Source organism: Phoca vitulina, unplaced genomic scaffold, assembly GCF_004348235.1.
Source record: "Phoca vitulina isolate PV1807 unplaced genomic scaffold, GSC_HSeal_1.0 scaffold7, whole genome shotgun sequence".
Taxonomy (NCBI): Eukaryota; Metazoa; Chordata; class Mammalia; order Carnivora; family Phocidae; genus Phoca; species Phoca vitulina.
In genome coordinates, this window is record NW_022589710.1 from 60,861,450 (window position 1) to 60,883,677 (window position 22,228).

The 22,228-nt window shown below is 56.4% G+C and overlaps 1 protein-coding gene across 2 annotated transcripts in view; it reads right to left on the minus strand.

Moving 5' to 3' along the window:
• The window catches only part of ITPK1 (inositol-tetrakisphosphate 1-kinase), a 158,854-nt gene extending 147,408 nt beyond the window's left edge, over window positions 1–11,446 (minus strand). The window contains exon 1 of one of the 2 annotated variants that reach the window (XM_032405827.1): window positions 11,418–11,446. In XM_032405827.1, the coding sequence (XP_032261718.1) occupies window positions 11,418–11,431 (14 nt within the window). In that variant the 5' untranslated portion in view covers window positions 11,432–11,446. Of the gene's footprint in view, window positions 1–10,430; window positions 10,658–11,417 lie in introns of those variants that run through there. The other variant, XM_032405826.1, reaches the window with a different exon arrangement.
• Between the last annotated feature and the right edge of the window lie 10,782 nt (window positions 11,447–22,228).

Consider the following 22,228-nt stretch of genomic DNA (forward strand, 5'->3'; position numbering starts at 1 on the left):
TAAGTCAGCCACTCCTCATGCCAAGGACACCTGCCTCCCAAGACCCGCCCCCCTCATGTTAACTACGTCCCCCAAAGGAACATCTCACCAGGGCCTGGCGGACACCCAGCCAGCCTTTCTTTCTTTTTTTTAAGACTTATTTATTTATTTGAGTGAGAGAGCGTGCGCACCCAAGCAGGAGGGGCAGAGAGAATCTCAAGCAGACTCCGCACTGAGCACAGGGCCCAACGTGCGGCCCAATCCCAGGACTCTGAGATCACAACCCGAGCCAAAAGCAAGAGTCAGAAGCCCAACTGACTGAGCCACCCAGGCACCCAGAGGTAGAGAGTCTTAATGAAGCTGATTCTGTGCTGAGCATGGAGCCCGAAGTGGGGCTCGATCCCATGACCCCGAGATCAGGACCTGAGTTGAAACCTAGAGTCGATGCTTAACCGACTGCGCCCCACCCAGGGCCCCCCCAGCTAGCCTTCCTGGCAGTTGCTTTGTTTGGTCCTCACAGCGACCCTCACCCTCCTCAACCAGCCCTGGCCCGTGCAACTCCACACCATCTGCCCCCCCCACCCCAAGAATGACCACTCCTTAAAGCACGACTTTGTTCTCTTCCATGACCCACAGTCACGCACGTATGAACTCAAAGCCCATTTCCTGACTCAGTAGACAGATAAACCACCCAACTCTGTGGGGGTGCCCACGCCACATTACAGAGAAGCTTCACCGAGCATGGGCCTCCCCGTTCCAGAGCCCTGAGGACAGAGCTGGGCGCCAGGGGCCGCCCTGCAGAGCCCAGCCCTTGTAGCCCTCTGCAGTGACCCCCTCTGTGGTCCCCACACTACCCTGGGTGGTCGTGATGGGGCCCCTTTCCCAGTGAGGAACCTGAGTGCACTGCACATCCCAAATCCTACCTGACCTCCTCCAGCCCACCGCCTAACCTGCACTTCCATCCCCAAGCCCACTTCCCCACACAGGCAGGCGTGGGCCTCACCCCTCCTTCCTTCTCCCAGGCCCGCACCCAGGGGGGCAGCAGGTTTTCTAAACCAGGGCTTCTTAGATGTGAATGTGCAAATGCACACGCACCCCTGGGGTCCCTGCTGGAATGCTGGTTCTGAGCACTGGGTGGGTGGAGATTCTGCAGTTCTCACAAGCTCTCTCCGCGCCAAGGCCACCCGCCCGGGACCACAGCCTGAGGAGCAAGGTCCTAGCAAGTCCTCACGGCTGGCCAGCAGCCCAGTCCCTCCCCGCCGCCTGGTCAACCACAGCCGGCTCCCGCCTACAGCCCACAGCCCCGGTCTCGTCCTCTCTCATCTGTCCTCCGCGGTGTTCCACATCGGCCTCGGCCCGCGCTGCCCACACGCCTGCTCTGGCCCCCACAGCCTTCGAGACAGGGCCCAGGCACACAGTGATGGCTTCCGGCACCCTGCGCCGCCTGGCCTTGACTCGGGCCTCATCTCCGTGCCGAGCTCCAGACAGACTGAACTTCTCCTGGCTCCTGGTCACTGCTTGCAGCGTCCTGCACCGACCCCAGGAGGGAGGGCCCGGGGGGTCACCCCAGCCCTTCTACCTGAGGGGCCCAGCAGAGGCTGTTCAGCCTCCGGTCTCCTCATCCATTCTATGCCGGGATGAGCACACCCGAGGACGTGGGGGTCCCCTCCTGCCTCCTCCCGGCCCGGAACGGTCCCGTGGTGGGAGGGAACCGCCGGGGCAGGGGGTCGAGGGAGACACAGGAAGGTAGCTGCTCTGTGGGCCACCTGAGAATGAGAAAGAAAGTCAACAAGAAGCAGGGCTGTGTCTCTGCCAGTCTGCTCTGGAAACTCATCTGTGCCCACAGCTCAGAGGAGGCTCAGAGGGGACATCCCCCCGCCCCCGCACACCACCCCCACGGCTAAGTCAACAGGAGGCTGTCAGCCAGACTCAGCCTCGAGGAGCAGGTTTAAAAGCCACCATTTTATCATCAAGTGCTTGCCTTGTACTAAGTGCTATTCACGGACCTCCTGTCCCCCGAAAGCAGCCGAGTGACGTGGGGCCTGTCATCATCCCCCACTGAGGCCTACAGACTGCAGTGACCTCCGGGTTCCAGTGGGGCAGCCGGGTTCCAAGCAGTGGGGCAGCCGGGTTCCAAGCCAGGGGGCCACGTCTGGGCTCCAGGCTCCTAACTACTCAGCGTCGGTGCAGTCCATGCCTGCCCCTCGCAGAGTGGACAAGACCTGCCACGGTCACAGGGACAATCAGCAGATGCTCCTTCCCTGACACCCCATCTTGCTGCTTTCTAGATGCTCTCAGACCAGGCTTCCAGGGGCCCCCTCAGCCCCCATGTGCCTCCCAGCCTGACATGCCCACAGTCCCTGTTTGAGGACCCCCGGCCTCACAGTGTCACACCTTCGCACGCGCCGGCTCACTACCTGAACTTTAAACCCACGCACGTCTGCCCAGGGAGCTCCTCCTGACCCTCAAAGACGCTGGGGGAGGGGGGTTCACCCCCCACGTGAAGCCCTCCTCAGTCTTTCCAGACACACAAAGCTGCCCCCTCCACCATTCCTTGAGCAAAGCTTCAGGGCTTCCCTATGCCCATGCCGCCCACCCAGCTGAGCTCCCAGGGCGTGGGGGGGTGTGTTCTAGCACCTAGACCCACAGGACCCCCTGAGTAACGCTACCACTACGACAATAATACCACCCGCCCACCGTTTCACAAGGAGCTACAGCGGGCTGTTTCCATATTTATAAATAAATACACATGGCAGGCAGCGAACTACAGGGCTTTACACTCATTATTTCAACGGGCACACCACCTGTGAAGGTTAGGTGCGTGTGTATCCTACAGAGGTAGAAACTGAGGCACGGAGAATCTCAGTAACTGGCCGCAAACCACAGAGCTGGATGGTGACAAGAGCAAGGTCCGTCCTTCCATGACCAGCCTGGGCACCCTGGCCAGCAGCTAGAGGGGAGACAGCCTGGCTGTCACTGATCTGAGGGCTGAGCACAGCCCCAGGGAGAGGGGGAGCACTGCTTTGCATTTGACATTTAACATCTTCATACAGACAGCCTGTGCACCTGAGCATGTAATTCTGGCCATCTACCCCATCGCTAGTGAACACAGCCCAAAGCTCTTTAAAGGATCATCCATGTTCATTGACGGTTTTGTGCAATCATTTGATGGGAGCCTTTGCCCTCCCCCGTCACGTAAAACTTTACACACCATGGCCTGGAAAAGCCCTGAAGAGTCTGGCCCCTGCCTGCCTCTCTATTGCTCCCTCCCTCACATCTCCAGCTGCGCCCTCCTCCCTGCTGTTCCACAAACACACCAAAGCCCTTGCTCAAAAGCACCCCAGGGCCTTTGCACTTGCTGTTCCCCCCCTACCTGAGAGGCTCTGGCCCAGACTTTCAGATACCTGCTTTCTAACCAGTCAGGCCACAGCCCCAAGTGCCTCCTTTGAAAAGGCCTTCCATGACCACCCTGAGGACAGTCACCCATGCTCTTCACAGCCCTGCTAAAATTACCCCCTTTAACTTACCGGCTGACATGTTTGTCACAGGCCCTCCCCACCCCTTTTCTCCCCAAAGACTAAAGCTGCAAGGACGTGTCCATCCTGGCCACCACAGGTCCTTCACGAGGGCTGGCATGGCATGGAGGGATGTTAACAGATGTCTGTGAACACGCTCTCTACTGGGGGGGACGCAGGAGGTGTCCCGGTGGAAATACACAGAAGCAGACCAACAACAGAAAACTGGGCCTGGAAGTAACTGAGAAGTGCTATACACCCACCAGCTCAGGAGGGAGTGATGCCCAGATTCATGCTAGTTTCCCCACTGAACACCCCAAGGCCTCTCCCAGTTGGAACAGTCTAGGATCTGGGGGCTCCTCTGTTCTTTCTCTTTTTCCAGCTAAAGAAAATGAAGTTCAGCGAGGGGGGTTGCCACAGAGGTAACACCAGGCTACAAACGGGGACCAAAACTCACCACCCCACACACTGCGATCACACCTGCTGGCTCCCCCCACCCTGCTTCGCCCCCATCAGTCACCCACGTGAGCCTCCTCTCCTTAAGTGGACACCAAGTTCCTGGAGGACCAGGCCAGAGAGCATCTAGCTGGAGCTGGGCACAGAGCGGGGTACTCAGAAATGCTTTCTGAACAATGGATGGGCATTCATCCCTTAGGGAGTCCACGCAGGAATGAGCACCCTGGGGTCTCCCGAGGTGGACCTTAGCTTTTCCACCCTCTCCATGCCCAGCACAGCACCCTCTGAGCCCTGGCGGGGACCAAAGAAGGAGGGGTCTGTGGGGTGCCTGGCGGGCGCACAGGGCCAGATCACACACTCTTATGTGCAGAAATGTTCCCAATTCTTGACCCTGCTCCGTGTCGGTGCCCTTCGCAATGACCTTACTGCTCCAATCAAGAGGTCACATTTACTGGGGCGCCTGGGTGGCTCAGTCGTTAAGCATCTGCCTTCGGCTCGGGTCATGATCCCGGGGTTCTGGGATCGAGCCCCACGTCGGGCTCCCTGCTCCATGGGAAGCCTGCTCCTCCCTCTCCCACTCCCCCTGCTTGTGTTCCTGCTCTCCCTGTCTCTCTCTATCAAATAAATAAAATCTTAAAAAAAAAAAAGTCTTCTCTGAGATGCTAATAGATCAAACGCACCCCGCCAAGGTAAACAAAGATAAAATGTGTTTTGAATCTCACAGTGGGGGGCGCCTGGGTGGCTCAGTCGTTAAGCGTCTGCCTTCGGCTCAGGTCATGGTCCCAGGGTCCTGGGATCGAGCATCGGGCTCCCTGCTCGGCAGGAAGCCTGCTTCTCCCTCTCCCACTCCCCCTGCTTGTGTTCCCTCTCTCGCTGTGTCTCTCTCTGTGAAATAAATAAATAAAATCTTTAAAAAAAAAAAAAAAGAATCTCACAGTGGCATTGCTCCCCAAACTTACGTGACCACAGAATTCTTTAGTGGATTACCTTGTAAGAAATCCCGTTCTGAAGAAGGCTTGTATATTGTCTTTCCTGAAAATCTATACCACAAGCATCAAACAAGAAAATTTTATCTGAGATCCCTAGAACCTTTACTTCAGAAAATCTGCAGCATTCTTTATATTGTGGCGTGTATCATTATGGGTATTTTCCTAGGAATAGGTTCTACAGCTTTCCTCTGAATCTCAAAGGTATCAGTGACCTCCAAGAAAGGAGAAGCAGCCCTGTCCTCCAGAAACAGGTGATTTAGGTGAAGGACTCTGTATTTCCTTCAATAAATTCCATTTATTACCTTTTTTAAGATGTATTTATTTATTCATTTGAGAGAGAAAGAGAGAGAGAATACAAGCAGAGGCAGAGGGAGAGGGAGAAGCAGACTCCCCACTGAGCAGGGAGCCCGACATGGGGCTCAATCCCAGGACCTGGAGATCATGACCTGAGCCGAAGGCAGACGCTTAACCATCTGAGCCACCCAGGCACCCCTCCATTTATTACTTAAAAAAAAAAAGAGGTGAAGTTCATTTTCACTCCTTGAGTCTGTGCCTGGTTTTGGCCAGGGGGAGTGGGAGAGGGAGAAGCAGGCTTCCCGCCGAGCAGGGAGCCCGATGCGGGGCTCGATCCCAGGACCCTGGGATCATGACCTGAGCCGAAGGCTCTGTGCCTTGTTTTGGCCAACAAATGTGGTAGAAAGATCCGGCCTCCAGAGGCCTGGGACGTGCCCACTACGTCTTGGAACCCTGCCTCCTAGACCAGAACACGGCGAGGCAGTGTGCAGGAGGAAGAACATACGTGGCACGGTCATCGCCACTGCCCTGGGCAACCACGGGCCACTCCCCAGAAGCGGAGACCCTGACCGACCCGCAGCTGACGGCACGGCCATCAGACCCACAAGGGAGCCTAACCTGAACTGCCTGCCCACCCATGGATGAGCCAAACCAATGGGTATTACTCAAAGCCACTACCTTCAGATGGTTTGTGACTCAACGGTAACTGATCCAACTCCCCCTTACACATAATGGATCGGAAAAGGAAGGAAGGCATTTATATTCACAAAGATGCGGGTGCCTGGGTGGCTCAGTCCGTTAAGTGACCGACTCTTGGTTTTGGCTCAGGTTGTGATTTCAGGGTCATGAGATTGAGCCCAGCATCAGGCTACGCACCTAGCACAGAGCCTGCTTGGGATTCTCTCTCCCTCTCCGTCTCCCTCTGCCCCTCCCCACTGCTTGCTCGCGCACTCTCTCTCTCTAAAATAAATAAATCTTTTAAAAAATATATTCACAAAGATATCCAAGGTAGCATTATCTACACCAACAAGGAAAGTGGAAATAATCTAAATATTTGATAACAAGATTACAGCTCACTGTATTACCACACGGATGTCCAACAGAAAGAACTATTCCATCCTGATTAAAAACCATCATGCTCTGTCATACTTTATTTTCAGTTGTGATAACAGCACTAGGTTTATGTTTTAAAGGCTATGCTCAAATATTTACAAGTGAAATCATATGTCTGAAGTTTGCCTCGAAATAATATGGGAGAAATAAAAAGCAAGATTAGCCATCAGTCAATAATGGTTAACACTTAGTACTGAGATGGAGGGGGGTGTTCATTTCTTTATTCTTTCTTTTGTATATGTTGGAAATTTTCATAATAAAAGCTCCTAGAAAGTACATTTTAGGAAGATCATTCTTGAAGTCTGTGTAGAAACAAAGAATCTGTTTTCACTACAGTGCTATGTGCAGAATGCAGAAACACAACGCCACGTACACAATGATTCCAAGTCTGTGACTGTTACATACAAAACACAAAGCGGGGGGGCGCCTGGGTGGCTTGGTCGTTAGGCATCTGCCTTCGGCTCAGGTCATGATCCCAGGGTCCTGGGATCGAGCCCCGCATCGGGCTCCCTGCTCGGCGGGAAGCCTGCTTCTCCCTCTCCCACTCCCCCTGCTTGTGTTCCCTCTCTCGCTGTGTCTCTCTCTGTCAAATAAATAAATAAAATCCTTATAAAAAAAAAAACACAAAGCGGGAAGGACATAGGATGGGGGGTGGAGGGACCATTTGTCTCTTCAAATTTTGTTCTCATAATGTTAAACTGTCTTCACAGAGGACAATAAATTTCAGGGGAAAGGATGACATACATCCTTTCACTTCCTTCAGCTGGGACTCCGCATGAAGGAGACACTGGCTGATGGGAGGCCCTCCCAGAAGCGTGTGGGGCTGGGAAGGTGGGTGGACTCTGCTGGAAACCACAGGAGGCAGCTGAGGAAGCTGTGGAGAGGACCCTCAGCCGCCCTCAAGGGCCCCAGCCCCCCACCTCAGCTGGCCAGAAGGCAGGGAAGAGTGCAAGGCTGGGGATTATCAACCAAGATCTGTCCTTCCAATTTAAGGGATCACACCAGCAGCCCCTTCCTTTGACCAGTTTTGAGATCAGAAACGACACTCAGCTCTCTAAAATTCACCTTGAGACAGAAGAAATTAAAAAAAAAAAAAAGATGATTTGGGGAAGAGGATAAATTACAGTCGGATCCCCCCACTATGTGCTAGAAACCACCACCACCAATTCAGCCATTCTCTCTCTGATCCCCCGATCTGCCCCACAATTGCGTGTCAATGTTCCCATTTTACAGATGAGGAAAGGGAGACCCCTCACCTGCCCAAAGTCAGTCATGCCCCTGGCGCGGGGACTGGGTTCAGAAGCCAGCTAGGGACAGCACACCCGTCACCCCCCTCCCCAAGCAGCACCCACACTGGGGCCACATATAGGAGGGGTAGGAGGTGGAGGGGCCAAACCAGGCTGAGGCCCCTCCCGGCCTCAGATAGACGGCAGCTGGTGTCGTACAACCCCCAGCAAGAGAGATGCTGCGGACGAAATATCTGTGCCCCCGCCCCAAAATTCGTATGGCAGCCCCAACCCTTAATGTGATGGTATCAGGAGGAGACTGGGCTTAGAGGAGCCTAGAAGGGCAGAGCCTCACAATGGGGTGAGTGCCCTTAGATGAGGGCACTCTGCGTCTCTCCCCTCCATGTGCAGAGACAGGGAGAAGGCAGGCGCCGGTAACTAGGAAGAAAGCTCTCCCCAGAACTGGACTGCCAGCCTCCGGAACCATGAGGAATAAACGCCTGGTGTTCAGGTTACCAGGTCTGCAGCATTTGTTACAGCAGCCCGAGCCGCCTAAGATAAGGAAGACGGTAAACTGCAAGCCCTGGGGGCAAGCCCAGAACCCCAAAGAGAGGCTGCTGAGGGGCCCTGCGGCAGAGCAGGTGTGGTGCGGGGACAGACTCAGCTCTGCGCTGCAGCAAATGAAAAACAAAGTTACAGGTAGGAGAAGCCTGAATAATGGGCCATCGCTGGTGTGCAAACGGAAGTGGAGGGCCGGGTGTGCGCACGTGCCTGTGTGCACATGCGTGTCTGCACGTGTGCACGTGTGTGCGTGCACGCGCACGTACACACTGGCGTGTCAGACCCAGCACACGCCCAGGAGGAGGCCAGAACGTGGCTGCCTCCAGGGATCAGGGTCAAAAGTAAGGAGAATAACTAGGATTTCACTTTTGATCACGTATGCCAGGTTTTAAGGAAAGGCTTTTTTAGTGTTCACAAGTCAGATATGAATCTACCCAAGAGAAATTCTGCCATTTCATGCCGACAAGTCAGCAAACTTCTTGAACTTGGTTTCAAGGGCTCTGTTTTTATCAGCTGATAAACTGAAATGACCCCTCCTCAAGGCCTCCCGTAACAGACCCGAAGAACTTCCCTGCGGTTCTCCGCTGTCCAGCATGACAGCTCAGGTCCAAACGGCAGTCTCCCCAGCTGAAGCGAAAGCAGGGGGTCACAAATTCATTTCCCAGGGCTCTGAGAGAGGGGCCCTCACATAAGGAGTCCAATGAAGGGCCCACAACTAAATAGCAGAACCAGACCTCAGCTCCCTGACCCAGGTTCCAGCCACCCCCGCACAATCCCAAGAAGCTCCTGGGGTAGCTAGCGAAGATCAGGCCAGCCCTGCTTGCTGTCCATGGCAGGCACAGCAAAGCAGAGTGCCCAGGACCACCCTCCCTCCCACCGCTTTCCCCCAGTACTACCTCTATCTATTCGGCTCGGGAGGCCAAGCCACTAAAAAGAACCACTGGCCTCTGAGAATTCTGGAACAGGGCAACAGCTCTGGGCTGGGCAGCCCCTGGCTTCTCAACAGTCCTCACTTCCTCCCTGGTTCCAGAAAAGAACCATGAGGGACCTCAAGCCCTAACTGGGCCCCATCACCGAGCCTTTCTCCCAGCCTCCAGCCTACCCCTTTTGCCAGGGGCCCTCAGGACTGGGGCCCTGAGGTGTGCAAGCCTGGGTGCCGGCACTCACCATTCACTTCCTCCCCCTTCCAGGTAGAACTCGTACCAGTGGGTCCTCCTACAGCTCCCACCGGGCCTGCTCAGGGGCAGAAGGGCCAGGACATCAGCTCAGTGCCCTGCACCCACGCTCCCCACCGTAGGACGGACTGAGCTCCCCTCCACCTCCACAACCCCAATCAGAGAGTTCACAGCTGCGATATCCTCCAGGCTCCTGGCCTGGGAAGGAAAGACACCTTCTAAACATTTCCTCACGCACAGGACAAGGCCATCAGTAATAGTTTACATAACATGGGACTGTTTCACCCCAAAACGCTGTCCAACGCCAACATTCTACACAGCATAGCAGGGCAGGGAGGACGTCAGCCTTCACCCTGGACTCCCAGCAGCCTTTCCCCAAGGCCCCATCAAGCTCCATCCCTCAAGGCAGAATTACATAAGCCCTTTCTCCAGGACGCCCAGCGTCGGACCCCTGGGCCCAGGGCCCTCAGAATCTATCCATGTCCAGCAGGCCGTGGGTTTAGCTGAAGAGAAAGACGGAGCCAGGGGCCCAGCCTTCGGCTCTGACTTGTGGGGGTGCTCTTCACTCCCCTCTCAGGAGCAGTGCCCTGGCCCAGGAGACCGTGTGTGAACCCTCAGGCTGACAGAAAGCAGCCCCCATCCTCACCCCAGCAGGCCCGGGAACCCAGAACCAGGGAGTGCCCTTGCCCACCCCCCCGACTGCCCAACGGCCATCACAGTCTGTTCAGCGAGCAGTCCCCAACTTCCTGTGCAGGGTCCGCCCTGCCCACACCCAGACCGTGCGGTAGGGAAAGGAGCCCTCCCTGGCCCCAACAACGGACTGGCTCAGGCTCACCAATCAGGGCCAATCAGAACTAATCCTCGGTCCCTTGGGACCTGCACCTGAGTTGGAGGGAGGCCCTGGAGCCAACGTACCCAGGTCTGAATCCCAGCTCTGCCACCTGCTAGCTGTGTGACCTTGGCAAGGTGCTCAACCCCTCTGTGCCCCCATCTCCCCTGCCAGGAGACAGGGGCCCTACAAGCCCACAGCCTGTGAGGGCTTGCAGCGCAGATCACATGAGAGAGCACGCGAGGAACCGGCACACCGCCTGGCTCGGGAGAAAGGTCAGTGTGAGGTCTCACCTGGAGCCACACGGCCTGGGAATGGAGCCAGCACGAGAGAGGCCAGGTCCTGGTCTGATGATGTCATCAGAGCCCCTGAAGCCAGAACTCTGCATGGAGATCCCACTTACAGAGCCCCGTCATTACTGATCCCGGTCGGCATTGAGGTTTCTGGAGGAACCGATAACATCCCTGTGACTTGTAGGAATCAGCCATACAATCGACATTCTGCTCAGATCATTAACTTCATCCTGACACTGTCAACTGTGATTGAGAGAGAGAGAGGACGAGATGACGCAACTGCCAGGGTACCCTCCAGCAACAGGGACAGATTTGCAGGCACAGGTCTCACTCTCAGGGGAGTCCCCCGTCCGCTGCTGGTACAGAGGCACCCACAGAACTGCCTACGTCCCATATGGCTGCCTCTGGGAAGGAGAGGCCTATCCACGCCCCTACCCTTCCCAGGGGAGCTTCTGGAATCCAAAGAGCCGGTCCTTCAGCACTCCCAGCAAGGCTAGAGGAAGGATGGGAAAGACCACAGGGGTGGCTGGCCCAGATGGTCCTGAACTCACCCCCGCACATGGCTCCCTGGAGGCCAAAGGCGGGCTGAGGGAAGGGGAGCATGTGTGGGCTCTGGAGCCGAGGCCCGAGCCCAGCCAGCCACACGGCCGCGTGCACCAACCTGCCAGGCCGGCACTCTGAGCTGTAATGTAAATCCTCATCTGCAAAGACCCCTTGTAGCTCAAAGGTTCTGGAAAATTACTCCTTCAAGATGCTGAACCTCTGTACCTCACCAGAGGACCTTTACTCTGCTGTCCCCTGTAGGTAGACACGACGGGTCTGATTACAGGTGAGGGGAGTGAGGGACAGCCCCCTTTTCCTTCAAAGATGGTCTCTGGCCCGGAGAAAGGAGGGGGAAGTCTGCATGCTGAGCACCTCCCGTGCACAGGCATGAGGCCGACCCTTAACAAGGAGGAAATCGAGGCCCAGAGGGGGGCCGAAACACACCTGGGGCCGCTCATCCAGTAAGAGGCCAAACCAGGGTTCAAATCCCACCACCGACCAAAACACACGTTGTCCCTGGACGTCACCCGGACGCACGGCCAGCCTCCCCAGCTGGGTGGCTATCAACTGAGTCAGCACTAAGTCTCCGGACGCTGGGCAAGCGGGCCTTCCGAACGAAACTGAAAGGCAAAAGGAGAAAAGCTGATAACCCAGGGCTCTGAGGACGAGCCGCGGGAAAACGGCATCAACCAAAGGAAAGCCATCCTCCCATCTTCTGGATCGTTTGCCGAAAGCAACAACGAACACCTGGCTTCAGGCAGACGGCTGTTCAAATCCTACCCCGGGGAGCGACCAGCTAGGAACCCCGGGAAGGCTCCCGGGCCCCTCCTTTGAGCCTCCGTGTCAGTATATGTACTGAGAGCCTTAACAGAGCAGCTGGTACTTCGGGGCTGAGCGGCTCCCCATCACTGAAGATCTCGGGCAGAGGCCGGTGTGCACCTCTGGAGGACCCGACAGCGCCCCCCAAAACCCAGGGGCAGCCGGGCGGAAGCACCCTCCTCCCCGCAGGGGCACTTGCCGGTTTATGGACGGGCCTCCGCGAGGCCCAGCGGCTTCAGCCTGGACCTTCCTCCCCCGCGCAGTGAGGAACCAGGCACCCGAACCTCCCTCAGCACAGCCCCCCAGTTTGGCTGCGCCTCAGTCAAGGTGCAGGCCGAGGGGCCTGGGGGGCAGATTCCTCAGGAAGCACAACTCCTTCCCGCCCGGGGCCCCAACGCCCTGCCCACACCTGCTCACAGAGAGGCAGGAACAGGCCCTCTGAGGGAATGGTCAGACCTCCCTTTCTTTTCAAGGACCCCGCAACAAATCTTTAGAAAAAGACTGAAGAATAAAATAAAATCTTTTCAGAAGAAAATGTTAAAGAAAATAAACTTTAGTGTCAGCGAGGCCAGGTTCAAATCCAAGCTGCCCCTCTATTAGCTCTACAATGTGGGGCTACATCTTCTTCCTGGGCCTTCATTTGCCCATCTGTAAGATGGGTGAGGTGCAGGGGCGCCTGGGCGGCTCAGTCGTTAAGCATCTGCCTTCGGCTCAGGTCATGATCCCAGGGTCCTGGGATGGAGCCCCACGTTGGGCTCCCTGCTCAGCGAGAAGCCTGCTTCTCCTTCTCCTTCTGCCTCCCTCCCCCCTACTCATGCTCTCTCTGTGTCAAACGAATAAATAAAATCTTAAAAAAAAAAAAAAGATGGGTGAGGTGCAAAGGGGAAATTCCATCCGAAGGGAAACCAATGGCGGGGGGGCGGGGGCGCCTGGCTGGCTCAGGCGGTAGAGCGTTAAGACTCTTGATCTCGGGGTTGTGAGTTCAAGCTCCACGTTGGTGTAGAGAGTACTTTAAAAAATAGATAAATAAAATTTAAAAAAATTTTAAATAAAAAATAAGAGACCAGAGAGGAAACCAACAGTCCCACAGCACTGAATATTCCTCACAAAAACACCCAGGATCCTAAAGAGGGCAGGAGCCAGTCCTTCCAGGATGGGCACCTGGGACTCACACACACCACCTCCCACATGCCAACATACTCCTCCTCTCCAAGGGTCCCTCACAGCCCTGGGAGGACAGAAGAGAACCCCACAAACCTGTATTCCCTGTACCAGCCTCCCCTCTTAGGAGCGCAGCCCAGCAAACGTTCCCTAGAAGGGCTGGGGCTGTCCCTGGGGACAGAGGGGACTCTGCAGGGCTCACGGCTCTATGGGTCCCTACAACCCAAGACTGGCCAGCATGCAGCAAGCACTCAATAAATACATGTCCTGTGGCTGCTTGAAGGAATGAATGGGGTGCTTTTCTAAAAGAAGATGGCTGAGCCCACCCCAGACATTCCGGCGGGGGGGCGGGGGGCGGGGAAGGCAGCCCAGGAACCGGCATGAGCAGCCCACGGTGGGGCCCAGATGTTTCCTCACCTCCACACCCCAGCCCTCCGCTGCCGGATGGAAATAGGGTGGAAGGCAGAAATGAAAGCCAAACCCTCTGCACCCACCTACCCCCACCCCCAGGCCCTCTCCAGAAGCAGTGAGCGGGGAGGAAGGCGGCTCGTCCTCGTCACTGACGCTGCAGAACCCCCACACCAGAAGAGGATCAGGAAGGGAGGCAGGGAGGCTACCTGTCGGCCCCAGGCCGGGGGCTCCCACCAGAATATGTCAGAGGGGGCAGGCCCCAGCTTGGACAGGCAGGAGGGCCGGGGCGGTGGCCTCCTGGGGAGAAGGGGGAATCCATCATTCCTGATGCACCTGCCATGTCACTAGCCCGAGGCGGCTGTATCAGGCCCACCTGACAGAGGCGCGGAGGCTCCAGGACACTTGTCCAGTCACCTACAGCTGGTTGGGCAAGTCGCGCTCCAAGTTCACTGCCCTCCCCACCGCCCACCAACCCTCTGGGCCCAGTAACCATCCACAGAGAATGCTCAGAAAAGAACACCCTGATTCGCTTCTGAAATGGTTATCAAGCCAACCGTCCCCGGATGCTACATTCAAGATGGAGGCGAAGGCCACCAGGCAGGGTAGACACAGCATGGTTTCAGGAGTCAACTAGCTGCCAGGGTGACTCCCAGCTCTGCCACTCGCAGCTGGGTGACCAGGCAGGTCGTGTCGCCTCTCCCCGGGCCTCAGCGTTCCCATCTGGCACACGGAGACACGCCTCCCACCTGGGAGGGCAGATTTCCTGACCCATGGTAGGTTCTCGCTCCGCTCTGACGTGAGCCACCGATTTGGGGATGGGGGTGGGGGACCATCACCACAGCCTTCCAGAAGCATGGAGGGCCGTATGGACGAACCCCAAGTCCCGGCTTCATGGCTCAGGCTCCAAGACCTCTGACGCGAAGCCAACAGGTGTGCGGAGGAAATTGCAAAGTGGAGCCTCGCGGGCTAGGCTGCCGCCCCCATTCCCAGCCCTGGCTGACGACCCGTGTGACATCCCCAGGATGTGACATCCCCAAGACTGTCTCCTGTGCAAAAGCGAGTTCCTGTCCAGCCTCAGGACCCACCTGTAAGCCACTGCAAGCCAGTAGCCAGAGGCAAGAAAAGAGGAGAGAGGATTGCCCAACCTGAGCAACCTGAGCTCCCAGGACAGACTGGCCTGGGAACCTTTACATCCGGATGCCCTCCTGGAGAGGCCCCGACCCCCAGGGACCACTTCTCGCCTGTTAAACTCAGCATTAAACATGCCTGACAGTTCTGGGGTGAGGTCCTAGTAACATACTTCGGGAAAGGACAGTTTGCAAACACTGGCCTGGAGGAAGGTAAAGGTCTGTTAAAAGGAGCAAGCTGGGGTGGCTTCCCTCCCCCACCCCTAGACCCCACCTGGAGGCCTCACCTGAGATTTGGGAAAGGGCAAAGGTCAGCTGGCCTAGGGCCTACCCACCAGGGCTGTAGGATCCCCACCCTCCCCCACCTGCAAGGCTCACAAGGGCTCCTTCCTGAACACAAAGGCTAGACTGGGCCAGACCAGAAGGGAGCATGTAGCCTCCAGTCCCCGGCCCCCAGGGCCCCCAGAGCATGGCTGCAGCCTCAGGTGGGAGACCCAGCCACCCACCTGGCCCCCCATCACACTGCCAGCGAACAAAGATACCAAGGACACTCTACTGCCTTCTTTGACCACCTGTCTAAAGTGGAAACCAGCCGGCCCCTCCCTAAACAGCTGCCCACGGTCCACACGGAACCCCGGGCTACAAAAGAGGCAGGCCAGGGCATGTGGCTTCTCAGCAGCAGACAACGCCCACCCTGTAGCTCGTTCGGCTCCCAGAAGAAACAGCTCTCAGCCTCTTTGGTTAAACGTCACCTCCGCAGAGAGGCCTCCTCTGACCACATGGTGCTCAAGTGGCTGCAGCCACCCTGCCACGGCTCTCCCCTGTTCACAGGCTTCCCGGCACTAACTACACCGTGCAGCATTTAAGTGCGTCTGTGTGCTAACTGAACCCCAGCAAGCATGTGGGTGCCTGAGAACAGGGACCAGCCCGCAGCACGGGGCCGGCCGGGTGCCTGCTCAGGATATGCTAAGTGGAAAAAAGAATGAAGGAATGAAGCCCAGGGGCCCCTCCCTGGGCTGGACTTGACCCCCCCCCCATGTCCCCCCACCCCACGGTTTGCTTCCGGGCCCAGAGCACTCCAGAGCCACCAGCAGCTTTTGGCTGAGCCACAGGGATGTGGAAAAGGCTTCCAAAACCCACCAGTCAGTTCCTCCCTCCACTAAGAGATACTCTTTTGGGCTCCTACTACGCACGCTGTCGGAGGCCCTGGTTTCAGCAGTGAACACAACTGCAGGTCTCCACCTCCCACCTCTATAAAACGGCTCTCAAAGACAATGAGCAATGAGCTCAAGTCCAGAGAGAGAGAACACACCTGCTACGGGCTGAAGATTCTGAGAGAGAGGGAAATCACAGGCACCTCTCAGAAGCTGTCTTTGGGAGGGACCTCCGCCTGACTGTGTGTCCTGAGTCCGCCTCCAGGGGCACTCGATGGCTCAGCAGCGGGCTCTGCCGGGGGGGCTGACCCACAGGGTGGGATAGTTTCTGGCCACCCAGGGTGGGCCAGGGACTTCCTCATGGGAGCGATTCTCAAATCCCCACAGGCAGTGACAGATCCACCCTCTGAGCCCTAAAAGCAGGGGAGGGGGAGGGAACAGTCCCGGGAAGCTGTCACAATCCCCAGCCTGGCCCCATGACGGGCCTACAGAAACCAGCCCGTGAGGCCCAGCTGGGGAAGTGCGGGCCACAGGGCAGCCGCTCTCCGAGGGAGGCTTGCAGCGGGCAAGACAAAGCAGCGGGCGAACGGGGAACGGCCTGGCTGCTCCAAGAGGCACCCTGGTGGTACCTCTGGAGGAAGGGGGGGGCACACTGGTCTTGGAGCAAGCGAGCCCCCCGCCACATCTCGCTGTGTGACCTTGGAGAAGCCACCCCCCCCCGCCAGGCCTGGGTCTCCCTGATGGGAGTCCATCCCACATTCTCCCCCAAGCAAGGCCCCACATGCCCAGGCCAGCTTCCTGAGGGCCGGTGGAGGGGGGAAGGCTGGGGGACGCCTGATGCATGCAGGAAGGGGAAGGGGCAGGTGTGCAGGTCCTGAGTGATGACGAATCTTACTTTTTAAAAAGGAGGTACCGGGGCGCCTGGGTGGCTCAGTCGTTAAGCGTCTGCCTTCAGCTCGGGTCATGATCCCAGGGTCCTGGGATCAAGCCCCGCATCGGGCTCCCTGCTCCGCCGGGAGCCTGCTTCTCCCTCTCCCTCTGCCTGCCGCTCTGCCTACTTGTGCTCTCTCTTTAAAAAAAATAAAATAAAAAGGAGGTACCAGAACATTCCTTGAAAAAACTAGCTTACCAGCTGAATTCACAATACGAGTGGGAACAGAAACCCTATTTACTTGCGACTGTTCAGGACTTGCACTCGTGAGGCCCTTCACTTAAGCCTTTGCCGAACGCCCCAAGCCTGCCAAGCCACACGGGAGACATGGTCAGTGGAGGCAGGACGGCCTGGTGGTTAGGAAGGGAGGTGCCAGCCCGGCGCCCAGGGGAGCCCAGCTCTACACCGGATGCAGTCAGCCACACAACGTGAATCAGTCTCACCGTCCAAAAAGAAATGCAAATCTACAGTCCCATCCCACCCATGCATGTGGCCAAGGTCAAAACCGTCCGCCACGGGGCTGCGCTGGGGAGGGTGCAGGTCACAGGCCCTCCCCTTCGCTGTCGCTTGTGAGCAGCGCCATCCCTTTGCAAGCGGCTTCAGAGCTCCCCAGAAAAAGTAAACCGCCGGTGCCCTTTGACCCAGCACTCCCTCACCCAGCCACGACTCCCAGGCCATGGGGCAGGGCACTCGCTGTCCCGCTGTCTACACCGGGCGGCAGAGGCCAACCAGCGGGGGAGAAATGCGTCTGTCGTGAGGAGAGCGGGACCACTGAGCCAATAAAGAAATGAGGCAAGTGACAGGGATCTGCCTCCCGATAAGGCAGAGATGTGCTATTTCTCTATGACGCGGGGTTCCACGAAATGAGCCACGGCCAGAACACGCGTGTGCCCGTCTGCACAGCACACCCGCAGAGAGAGGCTGCCGGGGGCCGTGGCCCCTGGGGGACGGGAACTCGGGAGCAAGGAAACAGACTGGGGCGCCTGGGTGGCTCAGTCGTTAAGCGTCTGCCTTTGGCTTGGGTCGTGATCCCAGGGTCCTGGGATCGAACCCGCATCGGGCTCCCTACTCTGTGGGAAGCCTGCCTCTCCCTCTCCCACTCCCGCTGCTTGTGTTCCCTCTCTCACTGTGTCTCTCTGTCAAATAAATAAATAAAATCTTTATTAAAAAAAAAAAAGAAGGAAACGGACTTTTTAGTGCGTACTTGCAGTCCTCTGCTATTTTTTTAACGTCTGCATGTAGCAAGCATTCACAAAGATAAAGGAAACAATAGAAGTTAATAATAATCATAACACAATTGCTCCTGAAGACTCAGCATTTTCGGGAAACCCAGCACAAACTCCTCTTGAATCTGCAAACTTTAAAAAAGAAACGGAAGGCCCATCGTGTGTTAACAGATGATTTTCTCAAGTTCTCATGTGTTAAATAGGCGAGGGCAGCACCCCTGCCTCCCGGGACCCGTACGAAAGAGCAGGACCGTCCCTGCACCTTGGCTGGGTCTGACGTCCCCACAAAGCCCACACCCGGCAGGGTGGCCGGGCAGCACCCATCGTGGAACTCGGGGTCCCTCACAAATGGCCCAGACCGAGAACACCGGATCTACAAATGCCAAAGATCCTGGAGTGGGGAGGCACCCGTGGGCACCCACTCAGGGCCCGCCAGCCACCAGAGCGCCAGCCGGGGCAAGCACCGTGGACAGAGGCGCAGGCGCGCACACGCCCAGCGTCCTGACTCCTTTCGTGCACTCAATCCCGAGCTTGTCAACGGCAAACATCCTCATTTGCCTAGGGGAAACTGAGGCACAGAGGGCCCAGGGTCACATAGGTGGTCTGTTGTGGAGCCAGGCTGGGGACCAACAGACGGCACTGTGCAGATGGACTGCTTCTCCCGCTGGAAGTCCAGCTTTCTCCCTTGGAGGCAGGGAGAAGCGTTTCTTTGCAAGGCTGAGTTAGGGACAGTCTCGGGGACACTGGGGCAAAGGACACACAGTCAGTCCCTCTCCCACCCCTACACCCCCAAAATGGGGCTCACCCAGACATTAAGACAGAGAGCAATACCAACCCACAGACCAGCATCACTTCATCCTGGAAAAGAGGCTCCTTCCTCTCCCTAAGAATCTCCCGTAGGAGGGCGCCTGGGTGGCTCAGTTGGTTGAGCAACTGCCTTCGGCTCAGGTCATGATCCTGGAGTCCCGGGATCGAGTCCCACATCGGGCTCCCTGCTCAGCAGGGAGTCTGCTTCTCCCTCTGACCCTCCTCGCTCTCATGCTCTCTGTCTCTCATTCTCTCTCTCGCAAATAAATAAAAATCTTAAAAAAAATAAAATAAAAAAAAGAATCTCCCGTAGGAATTCCCAGCCCAGAATGCTAAGCCATCCCGGCAGAAAGGGACCTTCTAGACGCCCCCTTTTAAAGGAAGGAATGTAGGATGAGGAGAGGGGAGGGCTGATGGCACCCAAGCCCCCCCCCCGGCAGGCTTCCAGGCCGGGTCACTGTGAACGCCACACTCCCAGCTCCACGTGGGCAGGGGCTCCGCCCTGCTGCCCTGGACTGGCTTGCCTCTCAGGCCAAGCCTCCAGAAGGTGTTCAGTAAACCTGAGGCTCAGGACTCCGGGCCCAGTTCCATCTGAGGGAACTGGTGGGAAAGTCCACGACAAGACTGTGGTCTGAGATTGCTCCATAAACACATTTCCTGCAGGCCTCGTCAGTCCTGCTGGCCTGCAAGGTCCTCTAGGACGAGAACCTCACAGACGTTCTCCTGCTTTTGGAGGCTCTAGGAAGCCCCAGCCTAACCTGGGCAGAGAAGAGACTTAACAAGGAAGCCATGTCCTCCAGTGAAGAGGCCTGGGGACTGGGCCCGGGAAAGCTGATGGGCTGTGAGGGTCTCCCACGCCCCAAGCCTCAGTGTCCCCAGCCCTCTGTCCCTGGACTGCTGGAGGCATGAAGTGAGACGAGGTGCCCGAAAGGACCGCATGACAAAGGCAGCTAACATAACAGTAAAGACGGACAGAGAGCCACCCACATCTTCCACCGAGATGCTTCAGGAAGCCCCGTGACTTTCCACCACCTCCCCCAGCACAGGTTCAGCTGCAGGACAGAAAAGGGTGAAAGGCCGAAGAAATGGAGAAGGAAGACGGAAAACACTAACAGAGGGAACAGAGGGGTGGGGGCCAGCCAGCATTTCCACACAAGACACTGTGGAGAACTTTAAAAATTAAAAATTTAAAACCTCCCCAACATTTCCAGCCCCCAGCTTGCTTTCTTTGCTTCCCCTGGGAAGTCCCTCCTGGGCATCTTGAAAAAGGCACAAGGAGAGGGCGTGAGGGAACTGCGAGGCTGCCCCAGTACTAGCAGAAGGGCAGGGAGGATGGTGGAGAAAAAGAGAACACAACCAGAGCCTCATCCGCATCCCTGTCCCCCCCCCCCACCGAGGGGGACGACAGCATCAAATGGTGCCACTAAAACAAGCTGAGTCAAAGGCCCATCTGTTGACTAGTCAGAGAAGGCCGTCCTATCAAGATGCCCCAGGGGTGTGAAGGGTGGGACCTCATGCCTACCAGACATATAGCCTGGCAGGCCCACGTGCCAGCCCCCTACTGCCGCGAAAAACGTGCAATGCCCTCTGGCAGAACAAGGTATTACACACTTGCTAAGGGCACGACTCAGCTTTGCAAGGAAAAGTGTCTCCGGGGGCGCCTGGGTGGCTCAGCTGGTTGAGCATCTGCCTTCGGCTCGGGTCATGATCCCAGGGTCCTGGGATCGAGCCCCGCGTAGGGCTCCCTGCTAAGTAGAGAGCCTGCTTCTCCCTCTGCCTCTCCCTCTGCCCCTCCCCGCCACTCGTGCTCATTCTCTCTCTCTCGCTCGCTCGCTCGCTCTTGCTCTATCTCAAATTAAGAAAGAAAACCTAAAAAAAAAAAATGTCCCCAGGACAACAGGGCAGCAGCTGGACCCCTGTGAAGGTAAGAGGGTGCCCAGGTAGAAAGGGCTTTCTGTGGGGGTCTCCGGGTCACCAGGTTGGGCCCATTCTGTAAGTTCAACAAAAGGAACAGAAGTATGGAACCTGCCCCTCTCATGCCTGTCTCCCCATCTGCACAACAAAGGACCTGGATGACATGATCCCCAACATCCCTTCCTGTTCTAGGATTTTTACAAGGCCTGACATTCAACTAAACAACTCATCTGGTCCATTCAGGCCATCCTTTCTAGCGCTGACACTGCCCTAAACATTCAGAGCAGAGCTTCGTATCATTTTCAAACATTTCTGGACTTTCTCATCAGAGAAAGTCATGGGCAATCAATCATCCAACAAAACAGGAGCGTTACATCCCCAGATTGTGAACGTCGAAAACAAGACAATGTCACCTCTTGGGCCACTAAAAATCACACCAGCATTCGTACCAAACACAAGAACAGCAAAGGGCCCTGGCCATCCTGTCAAGGGAGCTTTCTGCACCCAGTCTAGAAATGAGGCCACCAGGGGGCGCTGCCCTGAAAGTAATAAGAGAAGAAAAACTCTTTCTTGGTGTTTTCTTTTCCTTAAGCTTAAGCAACAAAATATCTAGAGCTTCTCTAATGAAAACACAAGTGGGGCTTCCTGAGGTTCTAGAATGGCCCAGATGCTTTCTGTCTTCTCTTTGAGGCCAATGTTCTGGCCAGAAGTAGGTATCCAGACTGAGGGCAACAACCTTTTCCGAGAAATTAACCCTCCATGCCTGATTTCCCCCAGAATGGCTGACTTCAGGGCTTGCCATGAACGCCCCTCCAGCCCCGCTTAAAGGCAGGGGGAGTCCATGTGGAGGGAGAGGCAATCTGCAAGTCCAGCAGCGGGACCCAGCCCCGAGTCTGGGCTGGAACTGTTTTGCAAGAGGCTCCTAATTAACGAGCAAAACATACCAGCCAGATGACAAGCCTCATGCTTTAGCTGCAGACACGGGATGACACAAATACAGACAGACCTTAGTAGAGAAGGGTGCAAGGTATTAACTGGGATTTCCCAGGACTCAGATGACTGCAGGAGGAGCTCGGGGACCTCACACCAGCATGGGACTTCAAAGATATGTCAGAGGGGCTTCTCCACATGTCTCCTGTGTCTAGGGCACTTTTTCCGTAAGTATGCGTGTCTATCTGCAGTGCCACGTTCAAGCATCCTTTTTTAAGGTTCTGAAGTCCTCGGACCCATTTTCAAAGTTCTAGCTGTGAGTTCCTCCTGATTTCCCGATCTCCTTCTGAATTCCCAGGCTGCTTGGCATGCCCTACCGACCATGAAAAAAAAGCCTGCTTTCTCCTGAGGAAGCCAGCCTGAGAAATGGCAGCCACACTCCATCCCCAGGCCAAAGGATGCAGAGCCAGGACCTGTTTCATATAAGGTGTGCCCCTCTGGCTGCAGAGAGAACAGCCCCTGGAGGGTCTGCCCAGGGCAAAGGAGCAACAGGCCCTCGGGATAGGCACGAGGGGCACGGAGATGCCACAGGACGGCAGGTGACCAGCTCAGACCCACCACTTGCTCCGCACCAGGAGATAAGGAAACCCAGCTGTTCAATTCTGCAACATGTCTGGGGACCCAACAGGGACAAAAGTGCAAGTAGAACACATTTTCAAGAATCAAATCTACCAAGAGGAGACACTGCAAAACAAAAGGATTCCACCTAGACTTT